This window comes from Urocitellus parryii (genome assembly GCF_045843805.1).
Source record: "Urocitellus parryii isolate mUroPar1 chromosome 12 unlocalized genomic scaffold, mUroPar1.hap1 SUPER_12_unloc_3, whole genome shotgun sequence".
In the NCBI taxonomy this organism is placed as follows: Eukaryota; Metazoa; Chordata; class Mammalia; order Rodentia; family Sciuridae; genus Urocitellus; species Urocitellus parryii.
In genome coordinates this window covers 311,831-324,138 of record NW_027551760.1, presented here as the reverse complement: position 1 = coordinate 324,138, position 12,308 = coordinate 311,831, and the positions used below count along the sequence as shown (strand labels likewise).

Here is a 12,308-nt window from a genome sequence, read left to right as displayed (position 1 = left end):
AAACAGGTGCATGCCAATTAACCAGACCTAGGCAAGCTCTTGATCTCCTGATCCTTGAAGTGACTACTTAAAACATTACTCATTGTTCCTACAATTACAGCCCTTGTAGCTATGTTTTAAAACTTACAACATGTAAATTTTCTTAATTATTTGACTTAAATTACTTACAAAATCCTTCATAGTCAGATAAGTGCTGATGGAAGGATTGAAACTAAGTTAAAATGCTCTAGAAGCCACTTTAATGAATATCGCGCATGAGCCCCCTGCTCTACGGTTTGTGGAAAAGCTTCAATGCCATGCCAAATAAAAATGTCTTCGTTACTATGGCCAAACACAATGCTTCCCAATAAAAATTGGGACAAAATTAAGAATCTTCTGATGAATGTTTGGCAGAGTAATAATAATAACCTGGATCTTCCAAAGTTAATTACATCACCTTAATCCTAAATATGCTGAAACATACTATATGGTATGTTATTGAAATGATGTTTTCAGGGCTGGGGTTGTGGCTCAGCAGTGGAGCACTCGCCTAGCACATGCAAGGCCCTGGGTTCGATCCTCAGCACCACATAAAAATAAATAAATAAAGATATTGTGACCAACAAAAAAATATTTTAAAAAAAGAAATGATGTTTTCTACTAATTCCTTTTGTATCTCAATAGTAGATCATGACGACCTGGGACCAAGAATCCAGTGATTGAAAGATACAATTCCCCAGTTGCTTTATTATTATTATTAAGAAAGGGGGACTATGTCAGGAGCTGCCCTGGATGCAGATGCCTTTAAGTCCTGATGCACCTGGGTTCCAACCAATGCTTGCCAGGTTGCAGTAGCTTAGGCGTTACCCCAGCTCAGATAATAAGGCGTGGCTCCAGGAGTAGGTGTCACCTGCTGGGGCTGAGTTACACTCACCTGTTCCTTTGTAATCCTACCCCTTTGCCCTTTTGGGGATGGATTATTCCGTGGAACAGCTTCCACCCGTAGAACCCAGGTTCAAGGCTGCTCTTCCTCTTTCCTGCCCGCCTGGCCTCATGTGGGAGCTGGGTCAGAGGAGTCATCACAGATCCAAAGAAAAGTGTCTTTCTCTGTGTGTGACTATTTCGTGCCTGCCCAGTTCACCTGGAGTGACCTGACTGGTTTAGTCGTGTGATGTGAGTGTTAGTTGTAAATACCTGGAAATATCTAATGGCTTGGAACATGCAGGGTGGATGTGTGTAGTCAACATGTGTAAGCCTGATAACCACCACCAGGGGGCACTGTCTCCGCAGATCTGGGGAAATACAGTATTATTTCCTATAACAGGAATGAGTAAATTGGGTCTTGTGCGCCCTTTGTATGGAAACCACGAATCCCATGGAGGATGTCCTGGATGCAGTTTGTATGGGTTGAGATGAAGCTGGAAGAAAACTGATCACGTAGAATCGAAGCTCAGGTGTGAGATCTCAGCTTGCACATGTGGCCTGCCATCCATCCTGAGCAGGTGACACGTTGGACCCCAGGCTGGCTGATCTGAAGAGCATTTGTGCTCATGGTAATCTTTTGAAGATGTAGAATTTCCAAGTTTCCTGAAAGGCTTGCTGATGTTACTTCCAGTAATTCTGTTTTTCTAAAAGATCATCAAAAAGAAGATGGTCAAAGTTCTGGAGTAAAGGCAAAACTTTAATGTTTCTTAATAATTGTGCTGGAAAACGCAACTGTCGTTAGGGAAGTGGGCTGGGTTTGAGGTTGGAAAACAGAGTCAAGCACTTTTTGTTTCTGTTGGACACTCTCTAGTGAGGAAGTTGTCAGTCCATGGGGGAAACCAACAAGCCACATCCAGGCTGGAGTTACAGCCTGTGGCGGAGGCTTCTGTGGCGGGGCCACCGGGGGTGTAGGTGGTCAGGTTGTGACCATCCTTGGCAATATCCCTACAGCTGCCCGGGAGCTTTGGTTTAGTATTATTGCTGATTTATCTCTGTCATTATAGGAAATAAATATCATGAAGACTCTTTGCTACACTCCACTGTAAAATTTTTTTGTTTTTGTACCAGGGATTGAACTCAGGGGCACTCGACCGCTGAGCCACATCCCCAGCCCTATTTTGTGTTTTATTTAGAGACAGGGTCTCACTGACTTGCTTAGCACCTTGCTTTTGCTGAGGCTGGCTTTGAACTCAGAATCCTCCTGCCTCAGCCTCCTGAACTGCTGAGATTACAGGCCCGCACCACCGCGCCTGGCTGTAAATGTTTTCTTTTCTTTTTTTTTTTTTTTTTTTTTGTGATATCAGTTGGCCACCCTAAAATGTAATGGGCACCGTAAATTTTCCCTATTTTTTTTTCATTCCTTCTTTTCCTTTCAAGTCAGGGCCTTTGGACAGTTACAGTGGCCTCTCAATTTCCCCATGACCAGTGCGACTGTAGAATGTTCCTCGAGGTCAGTCTTGCTTCCCCCCATGGTCAGCAGCCCAAATATTACTATCTATGATTTTGCATTGGAAGGACCTTTTATTTATTTTGCATTTTTCTTAGATAATAGCAAAGCATCCTTAGGCTTTTGTCCAAGTTGGAAGCCTCTTTCTTTCTAAATTATTCAAAACTTGTGGACCGCCCTCGGACACACAGTTTTCTGCTGACAGCTGAACACGGGCTCTTCTATGTTTTTCCAACGTGGCCATTTAGGGCAAATGATTTAGTCATCTGAGTTGATTTAATTTCTGGGATTAGTTTATATTTTGCTGAATTTAAATCTGAGATATCATTTTGAAATAGGAACAAAGTCAGGGCTACAAATCACTAAGTAAAAATTACTAAGTAGTATGCACTTTTCACATTTAGAGTTAACAATTTTGTGACAAAAAGAAATTTCTTCTTATTTGGCATAATTTACTCAATTATTTTCTGTGAAAAACCCAAATTCTAAGTTTATTCTTTTGGTACATTATTAATGTGATCTCTAAGATCTTTATTTGTATAAAATTTGGTTACAAAAACAGAAGTAATGATTTAAAGTTTTGGCTATGGCTTTAGAAGACAATCAACTTTTCAGTGTATTAAAGAAAACTATATGTCATGTTAGATTATCAGGATTAACTGTAACAATTTAAGAGAAAACCACAAAATTGACTATTCTCTACCCAGACCTGTACCTATAGAAATAATCTGTAGTTTTTCTCTCCGGATCTGAAGCTGCTGGACAACAGAAATATAAAAGCCAAGTTAACATTTCATGAGCATTTACTTCCTATTTAAAATTCTGAAATGGCAAAACAAACACATCATTTGAAAGTATTTGTATATTTTGTGAATGACTCATTTTAAGAAACCAGAGAAACTTGCAATGAATTTTTTTTTGTATTAGTTTTTGTTCTTTTCAGAAGCTGCACCAGTGTTTAAGTCACTCCCACACCAATTTACATCTCAGTCTTCAGTTAATCTGGATGTTACAATTTTGTTAACATGCCAAGTCTTTATGAATTGCAAGAATTTTATAAAATTAGACAAATATTTCAAAAGTTTCCATACTGTTTTGTTAAATGATTTGTATACATAACTTTTCCCATTTTTATTACCACATATTAATCGTACCTGTTTTCAAGTTCAGATACCTTCTGCTTGATCTAGTCTGTTGTTGAAGCTGTCAACTGCAAATTTTTTTTTTTTTTTTTTTTTTTTTGTGGTACCAGGGAATGAACCTAGGGGCTCTTAATCACTGAGCCACATCCTCAGCCCTTTCCAAAAAATATTTTATTTAGAGATAGGGTCTTATTAAGTTGCTTAGGGCCTCGCTAAGTTCTGGAGGCTGGCTTTGAACTCACCATCCTCTTGCCTCAGCCTCCTGAGCAGCTGGGATTATAGGCGTGCACCACAGCACCCGGCTTCTTTAAATCCTTTATCAGGCATTTCATCCGTCTTTATTTCTTTGGAATCTGCTGACAAGAGTTATGATGTCTTTTGGAGATGTCGTATTTGGATTTTCGTATTTCTTGTGCTCCTACGTTGAGATTTCCATGTCTGGTGGACGAGGTAACTCTTCCACTTTTATGGGGTGGCTTTCTTAGTAACAGCTTCCTGGGAAGGGGTGCCTGGGGTGCTGATTTGCTGTGCAGCATTGGGTCCCTTTCACCTCTTTTGCCTGGGATTGTTGACTTTGGGCACAGGACGTCCTGTGGCAGTCAGACTCCGCTGCTGTGGGCCTTGCAGCAGTGGGGACACTAGTGTTGGGTCAGGGGCTGTGTAGACAGCGGTGGCTGTGGAGCGCTCCTTGGCTCCTCTGTAATGGGACTGATGGCCTCTAAGGGGCGGTGGGGACTTTGCTCTGGTGTGAACCCTGCTTCTGGCTAGGGCCTCGGGCTCTGCGGTCCCAGCAGTGGTGAGGGCCCTAAAGCACTTGTCCAGCCCAGCAGGGGTGTGGCCCAGATGCTGGGGGGGGGGGAGCGGCAGTCACAGAGCCCTGGCCTCCCCTGTGGTGCCCGCCTGGTCTTGACAGCAGTGTGTCGTCAGACAAGGTGAGGGGACCACTGGCCAGGACCACTGGCCAGGACCACCGGCCGCGGGAACTGTCTGGGCCGGTGGCAGTGATAACTGGGGTGTTCCTCTGGCTCCTGTGGCAGTGCAGAATGGGGTCTCAGTGGCACCAGGCAATGTTCTGAGCTTCTGATGAGGGTGGGCTCAGGTTTGGGGGACGGCCAGGGCTTTTCTCCCTATTCCTTCAGCCTGAGCTGCCCCTGGAGCGCAGCGGTGGCCAAGCTGGACTCAGTTGCTCTCGGCATCCTCTAGCCACGTGGGCCTGGGGACAGGGCAACAGCCAGAGCCCCGGGTTGCTCTAGGCCCTGTCACCTGTGGGCAGGGGCATGGCGGGAATCTGGGTTTCCTCCCTGCACCGTCAGTAGCAGGTGCTTGAGCTGGGTGCGGGGGTTGCAGGAACCACGGGGACCTTGCTTGCAGTCCTGCCCTGGTACCAGGGCCTGGCTGTGCTGGCCACCTCCTAGTTCTTGAGGGCAGTGCTCTCCGTTCCTGTCATGTCCCCTGTCCTCTGGAGTATAGGGCACCCTACTGACATAGGCCAGTCACTCATGAGGCAGCTACCCCTGAGCCAGGGCAGTACCTGTGGGGACCCAGAGATGGGAACATGCTGTGTCCCCAAGAGCCACCCAGATTCTGACACAGGCCCTTTTCTCAAGACGGCTCCTGGCTGTAGCCCACTGGGGGGACTGCTAGCAGGTGAGGGGTCTTTCCTCCAAAGCCAGCCCCACCATGCAGATTTTAGGCTACTTGTCTAAGTGGGCTGCAGGCCTCTGAGTGGGGTGAAAGTGGCCAGTGGCCAGGACTGCCAGCAATTGCATGGTGGAGTTTGCTGGGACCACCTCTGTGACCCTCACCCCTGCAAAGGGGAGACCTCTGCCCCGGCTCTGGAGCTGGGTGGCACATGCGGGAGCGTTTGGTTTCTTGCTGTGCTGTTGGCCCAGGTTTCTGTCCTGCTCAGTTCTGGTTCTCCAACTGCTCGTCACGGCAAATACAGCTACGCACCTGTTACTTGGGTCCTTGTTTGTGGAGGCGGCAGCAAGTTTTGGGCACCTCTTTTCAGCCATCTTGTCCTTCTTTCTATCTATGTAACTTTAAATTTGACCTTGGCCTGCTACAAAGCAAACTATTGTGCTATCAAGTTTTCACCATAAACTGGAGACTCCAAGTTCTGCTAAGCCTTCAGACTTGGCTGTTGAGAGGGTCACCCGCCACTGGATTGCTTACCCGGGGTTACCTGTGAGTCCTAGACGACAGCAGTAAGGTTTGTTTGAATTTCTCCCTCTCCAGGGGCACATGTTCCTCAAGCTTGTGGATGAGGCCCATGGGGTGGAATTAGGACTTAAGAGTTTGGCAGACTTAGGTGACTCTTATGACAAAGCAAGTTTAGGCTCCCTACTATACCCTTATTTAAGTGAAGATTGCTGATGAATTTCTTTAATTAATGAGGGTTTATGTGAAGCTCACCTGTTGTAGAGATTTACACTTGATTATCTGCTTGGGTCTAGATTCCCAAGGCTTGAATTGGCCCTGGTTTTGCAAGTGACCAGAAGAGACCCTGCTAGGGAGATGGTGAAAGGGCAGCTGTCACCCACATGCCCACCATGGGCCCGAGCACCAGACATCTGGTTGCATGGGAACCTGGTATCCCTGGAGTGATCGGTTCCGCGTCTGGTTCTACAGAATTGTAGCACATGGTGGATGAAAGATCACGCCACACCATGGCTCACTACTCCGACCTTTGTGAGGACAGCTCAGTTTCTTCCTGGTGTAATTGACCTCCCACCCCCCTGGCCACGCCTGGCTTGAAAATAGGAAAGGAGGGGCTAAGAAGAGCAAGTGGAGCAGGCAGGCCTCTCTGAAAGATTGACCCAAACTGACACCCAGTGGCAGGCTGGCACTCGCCTGGTGTCCCTGCCGACCCCAGGGACCATTTGGAGGAGTTGTGAAGTGGCAAAGGATCAACACACTGTGAAGAGGATGAATAATACTCCAGGTGTGCACACTTCTGCACCTTCCAGGTGTGGTCTATGGCTTCCAGTCTGTTCCAAGGACAGACAGCTTGTGCTAGTGATTCTACTCGGCACTGAGCCTTCTCTGCTGGGGCTCCTTCTGTCAGTGTCACACAGGTGCCTTGGGTCCAGCCTGGCTTGGGGTCCAGCTGCATCAGGTTAGGTTGCTCAGACTTCTCAACACAGTGGGATGATGGTGGGTAGATGGCCGCTCTCCTAGTCCCCTCCCCAGCTCGGAACTGAGAGGGGCCACTTGGCACCCTGCGCTGTGAGCTGTGGGCACCTCCTGCCGGCGGGTCAGGTCCCTCCTAGGCCCTGCCGACTCCAGCTGCCCGCCTTCCACACCCTGCTCCTCTCAGATCTTCCTCTCCTCACGTGACTCCTCATGCAACAGTTTGACAAAGGTCAGCCCATCCCAGGACCCGCAGTGGTGGACACAGGCCCTGTGCAAGAATGGCGACTGGCGTGTGGCTCTGCCATCAGCCTGTCTCGGGGCCCGGTCATCACGAGGCCAGCCACGGTTTCAGCCAGGTGCTGAGATGGAGTTAAGCATCGTCATTCTATTACTGTTTAGGATGTTGGGAGAAAAACCACCCTTGGAGGAGTCTGCACAGGCTTCCAGGTTTCTCTCCTAGACCCTCAGTGACCACTGCGGGAACTGCAGTAGACCACTGCCCTGACCCGTCAACTCCAGAGGGTTGGGCAATGGCGCTGGGGGTTTTGTTTGGCGTGCGGAAGTCCAAATAAATGTGTGTTTAAAAAAAAAAAAAAAGCGAAACAAAACAATTCAAGGCTTTTGAAAAAAGCATCATGTATTTCAAAGTACAACACAAAGTTGTATTTTTAAGAAATACACATTCAATCTTGTACTTCAAGACTTGGTTATGTGCATTTCGGTTTATCTTTAAAATAAATTCAGGTATACAAATGTTACATACCTCAAGTACAAACAGCACGGAAAATGCGTGAGGTCTCAACCGAGTGGTCTTACATTCACTCACTGTTCTGAAGTTGTCTTACATCTCTGTAATCTGCTTTAACCAAGACAGCCTTACTTTAAAAAAAATACTCTGTATTTTCAGCACAAAGTCCTCATACATTTTTAAAATTAGATCTTGGCGCATAATATTGAGAAATTATTAAAAACCAAACTTGGGAATTTAGTAAAATTGTCACATGCCAGGACTTCTGAATCAACTCAAATTACTCCCTTAGCTGTAATGTCAAATTTGTGTTCAGACAGGTAAAGAAGGCAGGGAGGAGAAAGGAGGGAGGGGAATGGGGACAGCTGAGGGCTGGGTGGACAGGTCTTAGTGGAGTTTGTGGCTGAGTCCAGACTTTTCTCTAAAAGCACAACAGCAAATCTCATAGTATCATAATTGCAAGAAAGATCTGAGAAGCGAGTGTAGAGCCTGCCCTGCGAGTCTGCGCAGCCAGTGGGTGGTGGGAGTGGGGCGAGGGCAGGGAGCCCGACAGGTCTCGGCGGCGGGTCATGATCGAGATGAGGCACCCCCGCGCGGTTTGTTCTTGTTTCTTTGTCTAATTTCAATTCTCATGAGGGAAGTGCGAGTTAGACCAAGGGTCAGAGCTTCTTCTTCCGATGGTGGGACTCCATATCCGCCAGGGGTTGTAGGTCTGTCCCAAGTCGTCGGTAGGGCTGGACGCAGAAGGGGCGTGCACCGTGGAGGAGGTCTCGGCACCCATGAGGCTGACGCTGGACAGCGCGCTTGCCGGGGAGGTGAAGGGGAGGGCGCTGCTGAGGCTGCTGGACCAGATAGAGCTGCTGAAGGGGGTGGTGGACCACAGGCTGGTGCTGCCGAGGATCGACTGCGACAAGACAGAGAACAGCAGGCTGAGCTCCCGGGTGGCATGGGCAGGAGAGGGCAGTGGCTCAGTGGGGGACAAATGAGGCTAGGTCACAGGCTCCTCACTTTACTTCTAACCACAGGAGGCCACACCAGAGTCTGAGGAGACAGTTCTGATGTTCCAAAGAAGGGCTGGTGGGCTCCAGCTAGTGGCCCGAACCCAGCCGGAGTGCCCCGTGCGCTGGTCTCCCTGGAGCACTGCCCTTGTTTTGGCTCCTTCTGCACCAGGAACAGGGGCACAGGCAGATGGCCTGAGAGGCCTGAATACTGACTACCTGTTTCTCTACTGAGTTTGTGGGATCCTTGGCTTTTTTGTTTTGCAGATTGAACCCAGAGACGTTTACCATTGAGCTACATCCCCAGACCTTTCTGAGACACAGTCTAAGTTGCCCAGGCTGGCCTCCAACTTGTGATGCTCCTGCCTCAGCCTCCTGAGTTGCTGGGGTCACAGGTATGTTCCACCATGCCTGTTGCTAGCTCCTGTTTTAAACAATTGTTAAGGCATCAAATCTGAAGCCAGACTGATTACAAGACAAACTGTGGACTCTAGGGAGTAAGAGCTACGAAGTTAAAACACTGCCTGTTGGACCCTGCACATCTGATGTAGTTTTCCTGAGAACAAAAACGCAATCACAGTGGGATCACAGTTTTTGGTAACAATTCCAGGAAGCTGAAATCATTTCTCTTGATAAGTGGACTTTTTTTTTTTTTTAGCACAATCTCTGCAGAAAAATTGAGCTGAGAAGCAAACAAATGTGCACTAGAAAAGCTGGAGCTAAGAGGTGCTTCTTAGAAACAAAATGCATGCTAAGTGCCAGCTTGCCTCCGGGGCTGCAGACGGAGGTACATAGACCCGGAAACCTGCTCAGCCTCACCTGGCCCCAGGTGGGTCCCAGCCTCACCTGTGGTGGAGGTCATAGGCTGAAAAGGACCCTGAAGTACCAGGAGAGAAGCCAGGACCAACGTTCCTCCCCAAACCTCCTGGTCCCCGAGGCTCTGAGGCGCGGTGCTCGCTCACTGTGGCGGATCGCAGAGACAGGGCAGGGCCGCGCTGCACCAGCCCACCCCTCACTGTCTCTTCAGTGCCCATGACGGCCAGGCTGTGGGCCAGGCCAAGTACTCACGGTGGCCGTGTGGGTGGGGGAGTTGGAGCTGGCCGGCCAGGAGGGGCTCGGATCTGTCACTGGAGAGTCCCAGAGGTAAGAGGGGCCACTGCTGAACTCACTCCAGCTTCTCTGGGAGGACTGATTGCAGGAGCGAGATAACCCGAGTTTGCTGAAAACTTCTGAAATGAGACAGCCATCAAGTCCACGTCTGATTCTGCCACACTGAGAAGATGGGGTCCACACACTGTCCCACTGTACGCCAGCTCCCCCGACGCATGCGGGGGCGTCTCCCAGGCTCAAGCTTGTTCTGCACTAGAGGCAACAAGGTGCCGACCTCCCACAGGATGCTGCAGCTGAGGCGCACCCAGCAACGCTCTGATCGTACAGGGCAAGAGAAAGGGGGTGGTGCCCTGGCCTCCCAGGAGTCAGGAAGCTCTTAGACACTGGCCACGGGGCGCGGCCACCAGGCCCCTAGCAGAGCCTGGCCCACTGTGCCCTGGGTGGGTGGTGGAGGAGGGAGGCCGGGGAGAGGGCCAGGATCCGAGGGCGCCCAGGAGGGCAAGATCAGAACCGTCCCAGCGGAGTCAGTGTGTACCTCAGGCCGGTCAGCGTCTGATGCAAGTTCAAGGGACCTGCTCCGCACGTACGTCTGCTCAAGAGTGGCTCCGCCGGACAGGAAAGTTCCCCTCATCCCGCCCCTCCCATTTCCACACAGTCTCGCTGAACACTCACCTCCGGTCAGGTTAAAAGAATTTCCAAAGGCCGAGAATGAATTGAGGGGGGTGAAGTCGGGGCTGCTTGGGTTGCTGACGGGGCTCCACAAACCCGAGCTGAGTTTTCAGAAGAGAAAGGACACAGAACAGGGGACTTTAGTGCACTGGGCCGGACACACCGCGCCACCCGTCTGTGGGAGGGCAGGTCTCAGGGCCGCAGGAGCGGGTGCCCCCCACAGCCTGGGTCAGAGCAGGCGTCTGCAGAGGGGGGCAGATTTCTTAAAAAGTGGCTTCACACCTAGGACTTCCCGCTGGTACAGAGGGCATGGGGCCTCCTGCTGTCACTCCTCTAGGCGGGTCACCAGCACGGGTAGCTAATGCCACCACACTGCTACATGTGTCAAAGGGCCCAGCTGATTCACGAGGGTCCCCGAGAAGCCATCAGAGTGCTCCCTCCAGCCCACTAGGGTACCAAGGAGGAAATGTCTGGACTGGGGTCTGCTGGCCCACGGCCGGGGCCTGCTGCACCCCTTTCCTCAGGGACTGTGGCTCCCCCAGCAGACAAGGCTTCTTAGCAGCGCTAGCCACACCTAACAGACACGGAAATGCCTCTGGGGGGTGGGTGGCCGCGTGGAGGCGTCCTGCCCTCCCTGCTGATCAGGGGCAACCACATACCTGTCCGAGCCGTCTCTGTCAACGGGGATGTGAGAGATGCCAAGGCTGCTGGAAAAGTCTGTTTTGCTTGAAGCCACTTTAGCAAAGCCATTCCCACCTGCAACAGTGAATCTGTGTCAGTGAGGGCAAACCGTGACCAGGGCCACTCGGCCACCCTGTGCCCAGGTGTGCCGGCCTGGGGGCAAAGGTGGGCACTCACCAGGGCTCTTGTCATAACCCGCCGTGACTGCAGCAAAGGTGGGGTTGCCATTCTTGCCTGGGAGCGAAGCTGCTTTCGTCAACTTGCTTTTGCTTCCGTTTGGCTGCTTTATTTTCGGGTCACTAAGGAAGAAGCAGAGTGAGGACTGAGTCCTGGCCAGCTGTGCCCACGGCGGGGCCAGCGGGGCCTTCTCGGGGCTGCCCTGGACGCGCTGTGGGTCAGACCGCTTTGTTAGGTGGCAGTGAGGGGTCTAGGGACTGCAGAGGCTGCGATTGTGTTCTGGGGAGTGCTGGGAGGGGCCACTCTGCAGAGCCACCACTGCCTGCATGGGAGTAGACCTAAGAGGGGGCTCCTATCACAGCAGGGCGACAAGCCCACCGTGGCAAGGCCTCAGCAGGCTCTCCAGCCATGGTGGTCACCGCCTCTTGCCAACTCTGGGGGAACCTACATGAGCCTGCCAGGATGGGACACACAGATACCCATGACGGTGCTGGCACCTGGTGAGCCCACCCTCCAAAATCAACTCGCTAACGGTCCCAGGCAGACACAAGGGGCTCTGCCTGAGCAAGCGTGGCTGGTGGGTCCTCTGGCAGGGCCCGTCTGCCGTCCTAGCCAGAGCCAGCCCAACATCAGGGTCTTAGCGCCACATAAACCCGTGTCCCCAACCTCCCTTAATGCCTGGTGTGCTGAGAGTGCCCTGGCCAGTCCAGGGTGACAGCAGGGAGTGGCTCAGAATAAGAGCAGGATCATTGCTGGCCTCAGGTACAAGGGCCAAGGGCAAGCACCCGAGGTATGGCAGGACAGTGATGGTGACCGTCGGAGGCACCTGCTGAGAAGAGGCCCCTACCTGCCGGAGCTGCTGTTGACGATGCTGCTGTAGCTTGCCCCGGGATGTGAACGGGCAAGGGGCGGCAGGGGGAGACGGAGAGGCGGGGCTCGGTGAGGTCTGGCGTTGTTTTAAGAAAATGTCTGCGTTGAGGGTTTGCAGAGAAAGTTTATAAAGACTGCCAGTTGCTGGAAATTAAACACAAAAGGCCTCATTAATGTGATATTTTGTGGTCTTTATCAGCTACTTCCGACGTTCTCAGCACATGTGGGACTCAAGCTAAGGCGCTGATGTGTTTTGCTTAAAGGTTTTAAAGAGAAACCAGGAGTTCGTCTGTGTGTGCCCTCGGGGGCGTCAGGGGCTGGCACCTGCGCTGTCCCTGCCAGGCTGGCCGGGTGCTCTTGGGTCTTGA

General features: G+C 50.9%; 1 protein-coding gene across 1 annotated transcript; it reads right to left on the bottom strand.

The window, feature by feature from the left end:
* Positions 1 to 7,953: 7,953 nt before the first annotated feature.
* Positions 7,954 to 10,523, bottom strand: LOC144251277 (transmembrane protein 131-like). The gene is made up of 4 exons (XM_077794320.1): positions 10,495 to 10,523; positions 10,216 to 10,313; positions 9,502 to 9,662; positions 7,954 to 8,339 (listed from the first exon to the last, which is right to left on the bottom strand). The coding sequence occupies exons 1-4, from the start codon at positions 10,521 to 10,523 to the stop codon at positions 8,058 to 8,060; spliced, it is 570 nt and encodes a 189-aa protein (XP_077650446.1). The 3' UTR covers positions 7,954 to 8,057.
* Positions 10,524 to 12,308: the final 1,785 nt, after the last annotated feature.